This window comes from Eleutherodactylus coqui, chromosome 10 (genome assembly GCF_035609145.1).
Source record: "Eleutherodactylus coqui strain aEleCoq1 chromosome 10, aEleCoq1.hap1, whole genome shotgun sequence".
Lineage (NCBI taxonomy): Eukaryota > Metazoa > Chordata > Amphibia > Anura > Eleutherodactylidae > Eleutherodactylus > Eleutherodactylus coqui.
In genome coordinates this window covers 55,063,684-55,082,437 of record NC_089846.1, presented here as the reverse complement: position 1 = coordinate 55,082,437, position 18,754 = coordinate 55,063,684, and the positions used below count along the sequence as shown (strand labels likewise).

The 18,754-nt window shown below is 50.0% G+C and overlaps 1 protein-coding gene across 1 annotated transcript; it reads right to left on the bottom strand.

Annotated features, from left to right (window-relative positions):
• Window positions 1-228: 228 nt before the first annotated feature.
• LOC136579744 (histone H3-like centromeric protein A) lies at window positions 229-17,582 on the bottom strand. Its single transcript, XM_066579805.1, has 5 exons — window positions 17,531-17,582; window positions 8,692-8,911; window positions 6,997-7,142; window positions 6,829-6,906; window positions 229-915 (listed from the first exon to the last, which is right to left on the bottom strand). The coding sequence occupies exons 2-5, from the start codon at window positions 8,879-8,881 to the stop codon at window positions 781-783; spliced, it is 549 nt and encodes a 182-aa protein (XP_066435902.1). The 5' UTR covers window positions 8,882-8,911; window positions 17,531-17,582; the 3' UTR covers window positions 229-780.
• Window positions 17,583-18,754: the final 1,172 nt, after the last annotated feature.

The window sequence follows — 18,754 nt, the reverse complement described above, 5'->3', positions numbered from 1 at the left end:
CAGCCAATGTGAACAAGCAGAGCTGCAGTGTGAAGCATGAGGGATGGACATAGCACAAGCTGAAACACTCATAAGCTACTAGGTGGATCTCAGACCACCTTACAGCTAACTGTCCTAATTGAGTGGAGATAAAACTATAAGCAGGAGACAATCACCACATTAAATAAAGTTATAAAAACTTTGTTTTTAATTAACAGAATAAAACATTTCTTTGAATAAAATGCAAATATAAAAACAAGACATTACCAAACAAAACGGCATGATATCAATAGTCAGGAATTCCCCCTCAGCCAGTCAGAGGTGGCTCTAGTGGTTGAGCGCAGCAGCGCCACCATGTGGTTTTATTACAACCACTACCAATGATTATCTCAGTGAGGGACGTATATTTGGGATTTCACAAGAGCAACCTTCCTGCATCGTGAGATAAACACACAAAACAAACAAAAAAAGTGTGTGTGTGTGGGGGGAGGGTTGAAATATACAGCCATGCTCAAAAAAGCTGTTGTAAGCGCACAGATATGGAGCGCACAATTGTGCATGTGCTCACGTGAAGGAGCCATAAGGGTGCGTTAAGACGTAGCAGATGTGGTGTGGCTGCACCTAGGTGATCAGCTGTTTGTCTCAGACCCCGCAGGTCGGCACAATGTCAGGGCACTGAGATCTTTCACTTTCCAGACTAGAACTTGAACATAAAAGTTATAACATTCTTGTAACAATAAGAACAATCTTGTGGAATTTAAAACTATTCCCATGTGGTCATTGATGGAGTCGGCCGAGGGTCTATTCCTCGTCATCAGGGATGCCACGGATTTTCTTTACTAGTTTCATATCCTCTTTGAAGAGCGTTACTCTCTTAGCATGAATGCTGCAGAGGTTGGCATCTTGTAGAAGCATTACAAGATAGGCCTCAGAAGCCTGTGGATACAGAAAGACAGAAGAGCAATTAGTCCTTCCTACAGTGCCCGATTCCTCTCTAGATCCCTACACAGCTCAAATGAACTGGGCCTGCCTCTGGGACCTTAGGATGCATCCTGCCTATGTCCAGCTAAGCCATATGACTAGTAGACAGGATCCCCCACTGAGGCCCTTCCTTTTATGATCTAGCTTTGTTTTTTTTTTTCTTCTTTAAATTCAATAATTTTTATTGAGTGTTTTGACACTTATTCTTAACATAAACTTACATTCCCACCCCCCCTTCCCGCCTCCGCCCCCCCCCCCCCCTGCATTCCCAACAGTTACATCGGCATGTAACACTATATCCATCAAACATATTAGAGGAGTTATTTCAGTCTATACATAATGTCCTTAGATGAAGAGTCTGGTATTCTGTGGTGTGATCCCTTCTTCCACAGAACAAGGGTAGCCGGCCTGTAGAGCTCCATCAAGTACAGAAGTATAGTAAGTGATCCATACAACATATTTACCTTGTTATTAACCCATTTAGGACCAGCCACTGTATATATACACGGCGGCTGGTCCTGGGCTTAGAGGACTGCCGATAGTAAAAAATACGGCGGTATACTGCAATCAGTCAGAGACAGGAACGGGTTATCAGCTGTTAGTGACAGCTGATAACCCGGAGCAGAAGGCAGGAGGGGTTTTTAACCCTTCCTGCCTTCTGCTTCCCCGATATACAATGCTCAATGAGCACTGTATGGGCAAAGTGAAAGTAAGAAGTACTTTCATGTGACCTCCCGGGATTCCCTGCTATACAGAGCTGGAGGGTCAGACTTAGACGCTGGCAGCTCTGCAGGTGACTAATGTCAACAGAGGGGTTGCTTTCCCCTAATTAGGGCTTCTATGGACGCCCCTGTTATAGTGGGAAAGTGTCAAATAAAGTAAAAAAAAAAGTGAATGTCCCCCAGAGGTCTTATATGACATCATGACATAGATATTTATGTAATTGTGTTTTTTACTAAGTAAAACAAAACAGAATAAAACAACACAACACACAAACCAGACGCCAACAAAAACAGTCGCCGTATGCGCCCTGTAAACCAAAACCGTACATACTATATATCAAAACATCCGAAATAAATAAAAACCCATTTCCATACTTTATTTTAGTGTAAATATAAAAAGAATTTTTAAAAAAACTATAAATGTTAAAAAAAAAATCTTTTTTTGTTTTTAGCATTTTACCCCCCAAATAAGACTAAAAAAACGGAAAAAAAAGAGTCAGTGAAAAAGATATATAAAAAAAATAGTCCTCCATGTCATGGGAAAAAAAAAAAAAGCGTAGCAAAAATAATTTTGGTAGCTAAAGGAAAAAAAAAAAAGGGAGCAGTATAACCGCCACATGGGTAAAATCCCTAAAAAGTGTCTGGTCCTTAAGGTACAAAACAGCTTGGTCCTTAAGGGGTTAAGCTTGCACCTCCACAGCTCTCACTCCTAGGCTGGGACATTGCTATAGGCTAGGTGGTAACAGTTAGGTCTCATGTCCACTGGACAATTAGAATTACAAAATCCGTGCGGGTGTCCCGCATGCGTGATCTGCGCCCATAGGGATGCATTGGACACCCGCAGGTAAGTAAATACCTGCGGATGTTGTTTTCCCCTGCCGCGCGGATCGCATGTGTGGAGAAGTCACCCGCAGCAGGTTCCATTTTCTGCGGGTCTCCTGCAGGCTTCCATTGAAGCCTATGGAAGCAGTCCGGATCTGTGGTACACCCGCACCTGAATTTCTGCTCTGCCGCGGGAGCGTGGGAGAACAGGAGTTCAAAAAAAAAAAAAAAAGTCCATGATGCACGGGCGCTGCTGGTGTGCCAAGCACATCCGCAAGGCAGAGAAAAAAACAAAAATCCATCTGCAACAGACAAGAAGCTGCAGGGTCCGGACAGGTAAGTAAAATCAATTTTCACATGTCCGCGGGAAAGGACGGACCGGCTGTGGGATTCTGCATGGAGAATCCACGCAGGCCCGAATTTCCTAGTGGACATGAGGCCCAAGTCTCCAGCTTGCTACTCCAGTTGTACTCAGCCATTTCCCCCCATATCTTGTCATATTTGTGGCCAGCGTTTCTTTTGAGATATATCCCTTTTCCGCAGGGTAAAAGGCCATTCACTTTAGTTTTAAACTCTCCCACTGTGGGGGGCATTTCATCCAGCCAATGTTGGGCTATCAGTTTCTTTGCCACAGAGCAACCTGATCAGCACTACTTGCTCCGCTAATCGGCAGATCACTCATGTAACCGAGTATGCACCCTAGTGGGGAGAGATCCAGATTTACTTTGTATACGGTGTTGACTAATGAGTGCACATCTATCCAATATCTGCTTAGTTTGGGGCATCTCCACATCATGTGTATTAACCCCACTCTTTGGATCTATACATAGCAGGTTATCCCTTACTCCTAGGTCATGCGGGAACGTTGGAGTGCGATATACTCTGTAATAGATGTAGTTGTGACAGCCTATGCAACGATAGTTTAGAGGTCATAACTAGAATCCACAATGGGCTGGACAATCTGCTTCCCATTTCTTTTTGATGGTCAGTGGGTTTTGTAAATGTAGTTTTCTTTGTAGTTATTCATACATCGTAGATATTACCCCCACGGTGGTGGAAGATGTACTAATATTGTCAGCCACAACAAAAGGGGGACATTTTTATCTCTGGCCACAGACTATGATAAGCGTGCCTGAGCTGTAAGTATTGGTAAAGTTGTCAATGTCCGTCTCCATCAGTATCTGGGAGAGCCGCTCTCTGCCTTTCCTTTTTCACCCATCAAATCCTGTTAGTTTGCTAAGCTCTGGTAGCCATGCAGTATCCCATATTGGGGTATACTGTGTACATCCCAAGATCCCCTCCATGTCCCTAGTCACCATGTTTTATGCATGAGTGAGCGCAAGGAAGGTGCAGGCATTAAGTTTAAAATCATTTCTTTCCAGGGTTTCTAGTAAACGCATTCCATCAAAATAGTTTAAGGATTTGAAAGCTAGCTTCTTGTTCTTCTGTCTCCCACCTCCTTTTGCATCTGTGCAGCTAGCAAGTATGCCATAGGATTAGGTCAAGCCAGGCCTTTCTCCTCCTTTGGGTTATGGAGCATCTCCAATTTTATTTGGGCACATTTTGACAAAAAAAAAAAAAAAAGCGCACTTTTCAGATTTTTACAATAAAACGAAAGAAAGTTTTTATATCATTAGTCTCCATAGGGATCTTTAACTTGCGGTTATCTGATTGCTTCTAGAGTATAATGCAATACTATGGTATTGCATTGTACTAGATTTTAAAAGCCTGCCTATTAAACAAGCACATACTTAAGAGGCAAATGATCATGGCAGACTGGGAACTTTCAGAAGTCCTCAATCAGCCACAATACCTGGACAGCACCCCGTAATCTTACCACGGCAGGGCCGTTTGGGACAGAAGCGCTGCCGTCAAAACATTTAAGCTAGGAGGGTTGTAACATGGAATTAAACTCGACACCGTTTGATGCGAGTGGCCTATAGTAGTGAATGAAATAAGGAGGTCTGGTGTCGGGAAGTCAGAACTAAAAATAATTTAAAGGCTAGGATTCTTGTGGGAATTGCACTAGAACGATAGGAAGGAATCTCTTTAGAGAAGCAATAGTACCCTGGAAGGTAAGGATTGTCAGAAGAACAAGGTTCAGGATACTACTAGTATAGGTACTACTGTGCCATCCAGCTGGCTGGAAGGACTCCTAGAAGAATGGGGTTGCCTCTAGGCTGAATGTCTGCAACTCAAACCACATATAATATTCAGTACCAGCGCTGAGCAGTATCAACATACTAAGAAGAACAGTTCAAAAAGGAAAGAGCAATATGCCATCCAGAAATGATCCTCCCAGGGAAAGCGAAAAGGCAGATACTTGAAGAATTGCCGAAAACAAGAACCACCGCAACCTAAATACTCCCCCTCCTGGAAGATCTAATGATGCTATGGGGGGCTTGACTTTGAGAAGCCAGAAGAGTGTAGTAGGTATATGGTAACCTGCTCTGTGCAAAGGGGAACAGTTGTCTGGGACCGGCCAGAACGGCGTGGTTATGAAGATATTCGGGGGCAGGACCATGTTAGATAAGGTCTTGCTATGAACCATGGTTTATGGAAGGTGATGAGACAACTTGAACCTCCTGGGACTGTAAAGGTATGTTATGTAGTCTGTAGAGGAGCAGCTATTCTGACCATGGATTCTGCTACTGAAATAGGGGGTAATAGATCAGCCTGAACGCTGACATTGCTTAATCGTATCAGAACAAGGACAAGAAATGTTTGTTTTACTATCATCGCATTCAGAGACTCCTCGAATTCCCCCCTCCTCCTACCCCCCAAAAGGTGCTGCAAGGTGTTTTTTTTGGCAGAGAAAGACGACCTTTTTAATGTTAGCATTTGGTGATTTACATGACTGATTGCTTTCTATCCTGAGGAATGCAAAATTAAAAGGGGTCTGTACAACCAACCAATGACCTATTCTCAGAGTAAGTCATCAATAGTTGATTGGCAAGGGTCTGCTGCCAATGATCCCACCGGTAAGCTGATCCTTTGGCCCACTGTCAGTGCGGTAGGGTCAGATGTTGTCATCGCTGGTTGTTATTGGTCCAGTTCTGACAATAATGAGGAGCAGGTAGTGCATTGATGTCAATAAGAGTGAAGCCAGTTATTACATTTTCTCCCGTGACCACTGATGACGACATCTGGCCCTACTGCACTGATATTGGGCCAGACAATCAGCTAATTGGCAGGGATCCTAGGCAATGGATCCTTGTCTATCAACTACTGATGACCTATACAGATGCTAGTTCATCAGTTATAAGAGCCCGGAATACAGCTTAACTACCCCAGTATCCTGAAAAATAAGACCTACTCCAACCATAAGCCCTAGCATGATTTTTCAAGATGCAGAATGATTTTGCAAGATTTGAAGATGCTTGAAATATAAGCCCTACTCCAAAATTCAGCCCTGTTTACAGTTAATAAAAAAAGTCAATTTGAATAGTGACCAGGCAGCTATACATGTAAAAAAGTGAAATCTTTGGGAGCAGAAAAGTAACATAAGACCCAGTCTTATTTTCAAGAAAACAGGGTATATTGGCCAGGTCTCTTAGATATTTTTTCCACGGCATTCATTGTGTAGGTTACATTATGTGGATTTTTTTTAAACCACAAGAGTAATCACCAATGAAAATACTAAATTCATGATTTTTTCTTACATACCAAGGCCGGAGTCACACAAGCGCATGCGCATTTGCACATCAGCCATTGCGTATTTGGGTGTGCAACAGCAGTTTACTGTAGTTTTGCACATGCAAGTTATGTGCAATTGTATACACAGGAAAAATGGGGGGCTGGGGGAAGGGGGGTCACATCCCGCTGTCAGAATCCAACCCAGCTGCCTGCATTCGGCCTTTGGCTTCCATGGCCCCATCCCTGTCCTCTGGTGCCGAAATCAGACGATTTCTGTAGTCAATCAGAAGCCACAGTGACCTCCTGGCATCATGATGGCTAGGCCTCATAGGCAATCTTCAAGTCTTTGGATGCCATAACAACCCAATGGCACGCTTCGGTCCTCTCCCTTTGTCAGCCTTTTATTTGCCATGGTTGCATGGACCATGGCATGCAAAGAGTTAAATGGCTGGGGTCAGAGGTTTCTCAACTCCCAGCCAATAGAGCTGGAACCTGGCTGTCAGACAGCTGGGCCCCCACTTATAATGGCACAGGCCTTATTACAATGCACTGCAAAAAAGAGGCATATTCATCAGAATAAGACCCAATAGGGAGCACAAAAAAAAAAAAAGAAACATTGATGGTCTTCAGAGCAGCTCTTCCCACAGGCCCACACATTCAGTACATGCACAGCCAATCATACACTGACCTCTTGAAGAGCCATTATGGCCTGACTCTGCCATAGGTATGGCACGCGGCGGGTATATTCCATACACACTTGTCTCACCTGCAGGAATTAAATGGTAAAAGATTTGTCTTACTGATCACTGAAAAAAGAAGAGTGAAAGGAGCAGCCGCAGAGAGCAAGTCCACTCACCGCCCGGGCGAAAGGAGCTTTGGGCAGTAGCAATTTGGTAGATTTCTGATATTTCCTTATGTCAATTAAGGCCTTGTCTCCTGGGCGGTGGCGTTGTCGTCTAGGTGGTTCACCTTCACCTTTATCGTCCCTTGCTTCTTGTCTCCCTTAAAAAGAAATAAAGCGCAGCTGAAAATGAAGCTTCCTGTAGCTGCCACAAGGCGAAGATCACTGTATACATAATCACACTTTGAGGGGCATCATTACTTTAACCCCTTCATGACATGGCCTATTTTGGGCTTAAGGACGCAACAATTTTTGGCGGATTTTCTTCTCCGTTTATCAAAAGTCATAACTTTTTTATTTTTCCGTCAACGCGGCCGTATGAGGGCTTGTTTTTTGCGTGGCGAACTGTAGTTTTTATCGGCGTCATTTTTGGGTACATAGACTATATTGTAAAACTTTTTTTTTTATGATAGCAGGGAGAGAAAACGCATCAATTCTGCCATAGATTTTTTTATTACAGCGTTAATCATGCAGCATAAATGAGACATTCCATTTTTTCTGCGGACCGGTACGGTTACAACGTTACCAAAATTCTTACTTTTTTTATGTTTTCCCACTTTTCTGCAATAAAAACCCTTTTTTTTGGAAATCTTTTTTCTATTCTAAATTGCTGCATTCAAAGTCCTGTAACTTTTTTATTTTTTGATGTACGGAGCTCTATGAGGGCTTATTTTTTGCGAGACGAGCTGTAGTTTTTACTGGTACCATTTTGGGGTACATACGGCTTTTTTGATCACTTTTATTGCGTTTTTAGTGAGGCAAAAGGCTAAAAATTAGCATTTTGCCTCAGTTTTTTAGTGTTTTTTTTTCCGTGCACAGTCAAAAGCATGAGCAACTTATTGTACGCGTCGTTACGGACGCGACAATACCAAATATGTGGGGTTTTATTTTTCTTTACCTTTTTTAATGCTAATCTGAGAAAAAGCATAAAAAAGTTTTTTTTTACTCTTTTTTAATCTTTGTTTTTTTTTAATACTGTTTGTGTCCCTCTGAGGGACTTTAACCACGGCCCTGATGATCGCTGTCATAAGGCATGGCAGAGCTACTGCTCTGCCATGCCTTATCGCTTATACAGCGATCATAGGCATAGGCAATACAGGACGCCAGTGTCTGGCGTCCTGTTACCATGGTGACAGGCCGGGCTCTCGCGATGTGTCTGGCGTCCTGTTACCATGGTGACAGGCCGGGCTCTCGCGATGTGTCTGGCGTCCTGTTACCATGGTGACAGGCCGGGCTCTCGCGATGTTATCGCGAGAGCCGGCCGGAGACACAGACGGAGTCTGTTCCCTCTGTGAACTCTTTCCTTGCCGCGATCTACTTAGAGCGCAGCAGGGAAGGGGTTAACAGCAGGGGGCGCACCTCTGATGCCCCCCGCTGTTGCAGCGGGACGCCGGCTGTGACTGACAGCCGGCTCCCGCATGATCCCGCGCTATCTCCAAGACGTAAGTTTACGTCCTGTTGCGGGAAGTACCAGGCTGCCAGGACGTAAACTTACGCCCTGCAGCGGGAACGGGTTAAGGGAGGCACAGAGGCGTGGCTGAAAAGATCGCCAATAGGAGAAATGCACGGATTGTCAGTCTTTTTATTCTTTAAAAGTTAGGAGGTCTGTGCAAAAATAAAGACTAATAGTTGAATCACGGTGCTACTTACTCTGTGGTGATTGAGGAGGAGCCTGTGGAGCAGCTGCAGACCGCCTCTTCGGATTTTTCGATTTTCTGCTATGAGAGGTGCTGTTCGAGGGCCCCGCGCTACTCGAGGGCCCCGCGGGGCTGCTCGAAGGCCCCGCTCTGCTCGAGGGCCCCGCTCTGCCCGAGGGCCTCGCGCTGGTTGTCGGTCTCATGATGAAAGAATTGCTTCCAATAGACACAATCTGCATAGCAAATTAAAAGAATTAAAAGGAGTATTCCCATTTCAGGAATCCTATTTCAAATTGCAAAACATTGCACTCACCCATAAGAGGTTTATTTCCGAATTTCGTCATATCCAGACATTGCACCTATTGTTTTCTCTGCCCTCTGGTTGTTTACTGCTTGCTACCAGGGAAACCAACCACCTCTTCTAGAAGAAGCAGGTTTCATCATTAACACAGAAGGGGGTTCTTTTCTGTAAAAGCAGTGAGACTGTGGAACTCTCTGCCCGAGGACGTGGTGATGGCAAAATCCATAGAGACGTTTAAGAGGGGACTAGATGTCTTTTTAGAGCGCTATGATATTACAGGATATAGACATTAGGTGACCAGCGGGTTGTTGATCTGGAGGGGGTCTGGGAGTCCGGTAGGAACTATCAAAGGTTGATCCTAGCGTCCTCTGCTATATCTTTCCATAGAAGAGGTGGTCCGTTTCCCTGGCTATGAGCTGTTAACCATCAGAAAGCAGAGGAATCAATATCTGCCTATGTCATGTGGATAGTGCGAGATCAGAAAAGATCTCACGCTATCCAGTAGCGTGAGCCGTCTGTCACTGATAGCCAGCCTCCAGACATAACAGCAGGGGGGGGGGGGGGGGGTGTTTGTTATTTCCCGCTGTCTACGTAGATCGCAGCATGGGAAGGGTTCACAGAGGGAGCGCTCTCCCTTTGTGAGGTTATCAGGTTCTCGCTGGTTGCCATGGTAACAGGGCGCCACCTGCAGGCGTCCTTTATACCACTGCCCATGATCACTGTAAGAAGCGATAAGACATTGCAGGAGAGAAGTCCTGCAATGCCTTATCATAGTGATCATCGGTGGTATGCTGCAAGTCCCTCATAGGGACAAAAAGAAAAAGTTGCAGAAAAACAAGAAAAAAAAACAAAACAACTTGTGCTTTTTTCATATTAGCATAAAAAATAAATTAAAAAAGAAAGAGAACTTAATCTCAAATATTTGGTATCGCTGTGTCCGTAAGGACACATACAATAAAAGGAACACGCTTCTTGTCGTGCCTGGCAAAAAGCGTAAAAAAAAAAACTGATGCAAAAATGCTAATTTTTAGCATTTTACCTCCCCCCCCCCAAAAAAGCAATAAGTGATCAAAAAAGCTGTATGTACCCTAAAATGGTACCAATAAAAACTACAGCTTGTCTCGCAAAAAAATAAGCCCTCACAGAGCTCCATCCGTGGAAAAAAAAAAGACCTCATACGGCCGCGTCAACAGAAAAATATAAAAGTTATGGCGTTTGAAAAATGGAGATGAAAATCCGCAAAAAAAAATCGTTCCGTTCTTAAGCCCAAAATAGGCAATGTCCTTAAGGGGTTAAGAATGACTTACCGGGTAGCCTAAGCTCATACAAGACCATCTCCAAGTACCTTTAGGCTGGGTTCTCACAGGGAGTATTCCCGTTGGAAATCTCGCGGGTTGGTCGCAGCGGGAAACCGCAAGATTTCCGCCGGGAAAGCGCTGCTTCAAAACCCACAGGTTTTGGAGCCGCAGCGCCGGCTTTGCCGCGACGGATTCGCTGTCCCGTGTGGACAAGATTTCTGAGAAATCTGGTCCACATGGCTGGTTAATCCCGCGATTAGCTGCCGCAGGTGGATTCTAGACGGAACTTCCGTGGGAAATCCGCCCTGTGTGAACCCAGCCTAACAAGACAATTCCAGTTCTGCTGTGCAGAAGTGAAAAACCTTTGACTTCTGGCCGTTGCTACACAGCAGGGGTAGAAACACAGGGAACCATCACACGGATTACTCCGCCATGACGTGGAATCAGCAAGTCCGTCTGCTTAAAGCGACCCTCCGGTGCTAGGACAAGGTTTTGTCCACAGTTGGAAGGAGGTGGGCAATATTACCTGCCATTCTTTTTTGTCAATGTCACCCCAAACCACTGGTTTTGGGTAAAAAAAAAAAAAAAAAAAGCGATCCATCCATACAAGTTTGGCGGCACACAGATAGCAGTGATTTTGCGGTAGTTAAAGTAACAGTGGAGTCCAAGCCTTATAGGCTGACTGTCCCCATACTGACAGGTTATGATGACGAGACACATCAACAGCGACAATCGGAAGAACACGATGACATCAACAGCAAGAGTAAAGAAACTGCCGGATGTCAGCAAGTACCGGTATTGGTAAGTATACTGCAGTAACTCCTACAACAGACGCTTGGGGGGAGATCAATTATCAGAACCGCAAAAAATCAATCATCTGTTAAATACCGCAGGAATAAAAGAACTTCCTGCAGGAGATCGGGCGGTGAATGTGGCATCATTAGCGGCTCTGCGGGGTCATGATAAAGAAAGGACACAAATCTGTGGGGACCACAGTGCTGACTTCATGGGCCTCAAGAACATCTCCTCCTGGATCCCCCTCACTGTAACTAGGGGGAGATATTGAATGGACTACTGCCAGGAGTTATAGTCCTGCAGTAACAGAAGTCCGCTAATATACAGCATCTTGATTGTAAATCTAGTGTGTGCAGAGCGACACCTGCTGGTCAGAGGGTACTCTTGGTCCAGAGAAAAATGTAATGTATAAAAATAAAAAAAGATAAAAATTGATGCTAAGCAAAAATGGAGCAGACGCCCCGAGTAACCAAAATGCAGTTTTCATTAATAACCCCTTCCTGCTATAGGATATACAGTTATGTCCCACGGGGGTTGGGGTATGTATGAAGAGAGATAACGGGGCGACCTCTTCATACAGCACGGGCACTAGCCGTGCGGCTGATCTGCACCATTAACGCTTTAGATAGTGCTGTTGCAGGGAGCTGTACAGGTGCCATGGCAGTTCCCTCGACTGAAATGCCCAAGGGCCATATTAGACTGCCCATCACGCCGTCCCCATGGGGTGGCTTGAAAGACTGCCTTTCAGATCACCGTATGATGCACTGCTGTGGCATTACATCATACTGTAGGAGCGATCAAAGCATCACTAGTTTTTATCCCAAAGCAATGTATTATTTACCCCGCACAGTGAACATCACCTGAGAAAAAAGACGGGGGAGGGGGGGGGGGGGGGGGGGAATTAGTAATGAACGCCAGAAATGCATAGTTTTTGGTCACCCTGTCTTCTGTCTTCCGCGGAATTTCCACCGCTAGAAGCCTGCATAGGATTGCGTTAACAAAACGCAATCCTATGCAGAAGCCTGCGATTTGGCAGCGCGAAATCTCACACGGCAAACAAGTCGCGGCACGCTCCATTTCTGAAATGTCACTCACCCGCCGCCGGTCTGCGGCAAGCCGGCACATCAAACAGCCGGAGCCGCGGGCGAGTACGCGCTGGTCCCTGTATTCCAAAATGGTACTAACAAACTAAAGGACATCTCACAAAAAGAATATAAAAAGCAATAAACTTTTATTAATTGTTAAAAAAAAAGTTTAATCACCCCTTTTGCCATATCAATAATAATGGAAAAAAAAATTCTAAATCCTAAAAGAAAAAAAAAAGAAACATTTGTAACGCCACGTTTGTAAAAGTCCGATCTATCAAAGTAGTGCATTATTTACCGTACACGGTGAACGGCGTTTGAAAAAAAAACTATTAAATAAAGAACGCCAAAAATGCACTAACTCACCCCGTCTCCCAGAGGGGGAAAAAAAAAAAAAAAAAAAAAACAATAAAAAAAGTTGCCTGTATTCTGAATTGGTACCAACGTTAACTACAGGACATCCCACAAAAAAAACAGATGAGCCCTCGCACAGCTACGTCGACGGGAAAAAAAAAATAAATAAAAAGAGCTATTGCGTGCCAAAATGACTGCAGAAAATAACATTAAATGTCTTTGGGGAAAAAGAAAAAAAAAAAAAACACTAAGGGCTTACAGATAGTCCCCGACTTGTGAACATTCCAGTTACGAATTTCGCTACATACAAACTATCTGTTCTGCTATGGCAGTACATCATACTGTGCAGGGAGCGGGCAGGCTTCTATCAAGCCTGTCCGGTCAGATCGCAGGACACTGCGGTTGCTAAGCAGCCGGAGGCCTTCTGAAAGGCCCTAGGGCTGTCTATGCAGGGCGCTTGATGGGCACTCTGCATAGGCAGCCCTGGGGCCTTTCAGGAGGTCCCTGGCTGCCTAGCAACCGCACAGCGTCCCGCGATCTCATCATGGGACGCTGTACGGGCCTCCTGAACGTCGGGTGCAGGCTGTTTCTTACAGCGGGCACCCGGCGGCAGCAGTTCCGACGAGCCGCTCGTCAGAACTGTTAACACTCTAATTACCGCTGTCAGAGCTGCTGCCGCCGGGTGCCCGCTGTAAGGACAGCCGGCACCCGACGTTGTATGGAGCGGGATACTACCATTTGTTCGGACTTGTGAACAAAATGGACTTGCGAACAGGCTCCTGGAACGGAACCTGTTCGCAAGTAGGGGACTACCTGTATTTAGACCAGTGGTCCCCAAACTTTTTGGCACCAGCTTCAAGCAAGACCATTTTTACAAGGCCCAGCAGGGTTGGGCGGGGCTTTGGTTATATGGGGCGGGGCTATGAAGGGGTTGGAGTTTAGTGCATTCTTATTTAATTATGACATTTAGAATGTCCTGGCAGTACACACATAGGGCAGTATAATATATCCCCCCCCCCCCCTTCCCAGCACACACTTAGGGCAGCATATCTCCCCCCCCCCAGTAATAGACAGCCCCCACCCCTCAGTAATTAGCAGCCCCTCCCCCGGTAATAGGCAGGTTCCCCCCCCCCCCCAGTAATAGGCAGCCCCTTCCCCTGTAATAAGTAGCCCCCACTACCTCCAGTAATAGGCAGCCCCTTCCCCTGTAATAAGTAGCCCCCACTACCTCCAGTAATAGGCAGCCCCTTCCCCTGTAATAAGTAGCCCCCACTACCTCCAGTAATAGGCAGCCCCTTCCCCTGTAATAAGTAGCCCCCACTACCTCCAGTAATAGGCAGCCCCTTCCCCTGTAATAAGTAGCCCCCACTACCTCCAGTAATAGGCAGCCCCTTCCCCTGTAATAAGTAGCCCCCACTACCTCCAGTAATAGGCAGCCCCTTCCCCCTGTAATAAGTAGCCCCCACTACCTCCAGTAATAGGCAGCCCCTTCCCCCTGTAATAAGTAGCCCCCACTACCTCCAGTAATAGGCAGCCCCTTCCCCCTGTAATAAGTAGGCCCCACCCCTCACCCCCAGTAATAACCAGCCCCCCCAGTAATAAGCAGGCCCTTCCCCTGTAATAAATATCCCCCCCAGCAATAGGCAGCCCCCCCCCCAGCAATAGGCAGCCCCCTCCCCCCCCCAGCAATAGGCAGCCCCCTCTCCCCCCCCAGCAATAGGCAGCCCCCTCCCCCCCCCCAGCAATAGGCAGCCCCCTCCCCCCCCCCAGCAATAGGCAGCCCCCTCCCCCCCCCCCAGCAATAGGCAGCCCCCTCCCCCCCCCCCAGCAATAGGCAGCCCCCTCCCCCCCCCCCAGCAATAGGCAGCCCCCTCCCCCCCCCCCCAGCAATAGGCAGCCCCCTCCCCCCCCCCCAGCAATAGGCAGCCCCCCCCCCCCCCAGCAATAGGCAGCCCCCTCCCCCCCCCCAGCAATAGGCAGCCCCCTCCCCCCCCCCAGCAATAGGCAGCCCCCTCCCCCCCCCAGCAATAGGCAGCCCCCTCCCCCCCCCCAGCAATAGGCAGCCCCCTCCCCCCCCCAGCAATAGGCAGCCCCCTCCCCCCCCCCAGCAATAGGCAGCCCCCTCCCCCCCCCCGCAGCAATAGGCAGCCCCCCCCCCCCCCGCAGCAATAGGCAATCCCCTCCCCCCCCCCGCAGCAATAGGCAGCCCCCTCCCCCCCCCCCGCAGCAATAGGCAGCCCCCTCCCCCCCCCGCAGCAATAGGCAGCCCCCTCCCCCCGCAGCAATAGGCAGCCCCCTCCCCCCGCAGCAATAGGCAGCCCCCTCCCCCCGCAGCAATAGGCAGCCCCCTCCCCCCCCCCGCAGCAATAGGCAGCCCCCTCCCCCCCCCCGCAGCAATAGGCAGCCCCCCCCCCCGCAGCAATAGGCAGCCCCCCCCCGCAGCAATAGGCAGCCCCCTCCCCCCCCCGCAGCAATAGGCAGCCCCCCCCCCGCAGCAATAGGCAGCCCCCTCCCCCCCCCCGCAGCAATAGGCAGCCCCCTCCCCCCCCCCCCCGCAGCAATAGGCAGCCCCCTCCCCCCCCCAGCAATAGGCAGCCCCCTCCCCCCCCCGCAGCAATAGGCAGCCCCCTCCCCCCCCCCGCAGCAATAGGCAGCCCCCTCCCCCCCCCCCGCAATAGGCAGCCCCCTCCCCCCCCCCCGCAATAGGCAGCCCCCTCCCCCCCCCCCCCCCCGCAATAGGCAGCCCCCCCCCCCGCAGCAATAGGCCCCCTCCCCCCCCCCCCGCAGCAATAGGCAGCCCCCTCCCCCCCCCCGCAGCAATAGGCAGCCCCCCCCCGCAGCAATAGGCAGCCCCCCCCCCCCCGCAGCAATAGGCAGCCCCCCCCCCCCCCCGCAGCAATAGGCAGCCCCCTCCCCCCCCCCCAGCAATAGGCAGCCCCCTCCCCCCCCCCCGCAATAGGCAGCCCCCTCCCCCCCCCCGCAATAGGCAGCCCCCTCCCCCCCCCCGCAATAGGCAGCCCCCCCCCCCCGCAATAGGCAGCCCCCCCCCGCAATAGGCAGCCCCCCCCCCGCAGCAATAGGCAGCCCCCCCCCGCAGCAATAGGCAGCCCCCCCCCCCCGCAGCAATAGGCAGCCCCCTCCCCCGCAGCAATAGGCAGCCCCCCCCCCCCGCAGCAATAGGCAGCCCCCTCCCCCGCAGCAATAGGCAGCCCCCTCCCCCGCAGCAATAGGCAGCCCCCTCCCCCGCAGCAATAGGCAGCCCCCTCCCCCGCAGCAATAGGCAGCCCCCTCCCCCCCGCAGCAATAGGCAGCCCCCTCCCCCTCCCCCCCCCGCAGCAATAGGCAGCCCCCTCCCCCCCCCGCAGCAATAGGCAGCCCCCTCCCCCCCGCAGCAATAGGCAGCCCCCTCCCCCCCGCAGCAATAGGCAGCCCCCTCCCCCCCGCAGCAATAGGCAGCCCCCTCCCCCCCCCCCCCCCCGCAGCAATAGGCAGCCCCCTCCCCCCCCCAGCAATAGGCAGCCCCCTCCCCCCCCCAGCAATAGGCAGCCCCCTCCCCCTGCAGCAATAGGCAGCCCCCTCCCCCCGCAGCAATAGGCAGCCCCCTCCCCCCGCAGCAATAGGCAGCCCCCTCCCCCCGCAGCAATAGGCAGCCCCCTCCCCCCGCAGCAATAGGCAGCCCCCTCCCCCCGCAGCAATAGGCAGCCCCCTCCCCCCGCAGCAATAGGCAGCCCCCTCCCCCCGCAGCAATAGGCAGCCCCCCAACCCATATACTTACCTCCTCCTTGCTGTCAGCATCGCTCTCTCTCTCTGCTTGCCCTGTCCTCAGTGTGCAGCCCGGAACGCTCCCTCCCGAACTCCTCTCCTGCGGAACTAATGAGCAGGGGACTCGGGGAGGAAGCGTTTCGGGCTGCACACGTTAGTGTGCGCCGGGATCAGCACGATGACCAGCGGGGAGCTGCGGCGCCCCCGCTGGTAATCGCTTCAGCGGTGAGCGGCGTCGGCACGCTGCGAGCCTCTAACACAAGGCAGCGGGCCGGATTCGGCCCGAGAGCTTGTGTGTAGAGCAAAAGTTCCCGGCGGTGCCGCAGACCGGCGCTAGACACCTAACCGGCCCCGGTGGTTGGGGACCCCGATTTAGACGACTGTATATCGGCTCGGTTTTCAGGCCGAGCCGATATACGGAGTCCTTGTCTGCAGAAGGGGGGAGGATGGAAGAGCCGGGAGCGGAACTGAGCTCCCGCCCCCTCTCTGCCTCCCGCGGCGGGATTTCCCGCCACAAAATCTGCATAGGAGTGCATTACAACACGCACTCCTATGCAAACCGCGGCATGTCCTATTTCTGTGCGGGGCTCTGCGAGCCCCCACAGAAGCGCCACTCACCCGGCCGCCGGCTCCGGTCTGCGGATCCCGGCAGCCGGCACATGAAACAGCCGGGGCCGCCGGGCGCGGGTAAGTACGCGCTCCTCTCTGCAGGCGCTCGGGTCGGGTCCCGCGGCGAGAATTCTCACCACCGGATCCGACCCGCCCGTCTGCAGGCGGCCTAATTACCCGGAGAAAAAGTGCTGGTTGTTATGGTAAAAAAAAACATGAGACATTGATAATAACCCGGGAACGTAAACAACGAGTAGAGCATGTCCGCCAAGACATCAGCCATGTAACCCCACCGCACCCACTAGGACCCCATGTAACCCCACCGCACCCGCTCAGACCGCATGTAACCCACAGCCCACCCGCTCAGACCCCATGTAACCCCACCGCACCCGCTCAGACCCCCATGTAACCCAGACCCCACCCGCTCGGACCCCACAGAAGTCACTGTTTACTGCATGGTGAACGCCGGGAAAACAAAACCTCCCCAAAAGCTGCAAATTGCCTTTTCCCCCCCATTTCACCGGGAGATTTGTAAACGTTCGCTACAACACAATAGCCCTCAGGCAGCCATGTCACCGGCGAGACAGAGCGACCAAGACAGGCTGGGAGCAGTAGTCCCACTAGGAAGCCCTCCGCCCCAGATTGTACCTTTCTGCTGCGCCACACTCCGTGTCTCCTCAGCTCAATCTCGCTTTGAATTGAAGCATCCGGCCGCTTGCAGCCTGTGGTTACCTAGGTAACGGGGTGGCAATTCGGTCAGGCCAATAGCGGCGGGAATTTTTTTTTTTATTCAATAAACTTTATTGTACAAAACAATAAGAAAAGCTCTAGCTGTTCCCGCTGCGTTGCCATGGTTATTGACTATGGGGTGCTTAGGAAAAGGGCGGCAGCAGTGAAAAATATTGTGGAGGATGACTTTTAAAAAAATTAAATGTAATGTATATGATTTTGCTGCTTAACCCCTTAGGGCTCCTTCACGTGAGCGCATGTGTTTGCACGCGCCTGCGCACAGCCTTTTTGCGGAACACATTATGCTTTTTGTACACGGTTATCTGAGTATTTTATTGTACTTTTCCACCTGCATTCCGCTTCTATAGGGACCTTTAGTGCGCAGGAATAGGGCATGCTGCGTTTTTGCAAGACTGCAATACGCGCACCAAATACGGAAATGTGAATGAACCCTTTGAAATCAACGGGTTCTATCCTCTACATATTGCACACGTACAAATACGCCCGTGTGAAGGAACCCTTGAGGGTGCAACAATTTTGGGGCATCGTACTCACTGCTTTTCAAAACCCGTAAGTTTTTCTCTTCCAATGAACACAGCCGTATGAGGACTCGGTCGTTGCGTGGCGGGCTGTTCTTTTTATTGTAACCATTTTGGGGTACATAACTGTAGATCCTTTATTCATTTTGGGGGGAATACAATGAAAGGACACATAAACTCTTCCGTTTTTTTTAGTGTTCAGTATGCGGTATAAGGGCTCCTGTCCACGGACAGATTTGCATTGCGGAGTCCGGAGCAGGATTCCGCCTCTGGACTCCGCAGTAAATCCAGCCCCATAGCATGCAATGTAAAAACGCGAATTCCTGCCCACGAGCAGAAATTGATTGTGATTTTCCACTCGTGGAGAAGGAATCGCAGCATGCTGCGATTTTGTGCGGGCTATGCACTGACGATGTCCATTGGAAGCCGTCCGTCCCACAGCCATTCTGCAATCATCATTGAAGTCAATGGAAGTAGTCCAACCCGCGGTCCGTCCGCAATTGACAAGCTACTGTGCATGTCCGACGGCGGGCCATTGCGGACCATCCGCCGTACAGAAAAAGAAGACAGGTACGCAGGGTTGCTGGCAGCGGGCACGGGCGGA

Bases quoted from the DNA above. Each gene is read 5' to 3' on its own strand.
- LOC136579744 (XM_066579805.1), bottom strand. From the start codon at position 8,881: ATGAGACCGACAACCAGCGCGAGGCCCTCGGGCAGAGCGGGGCCCTCG. The intron at 6,907-6,996 runs GTGAGTGGACTT...TAATTCCTGCAG, and splicing joins AAGCTCCTTTCGCCCGGGCG to GTGAGACAAGTGTGTATGGA. The intron at 916-6,828 runs GTCAGTGTATGA...CTGTATCCACAG, and splicing joins CCATAATGGCTCTTCAAGAG to GCTTCTGAGGCCTATCTTGT.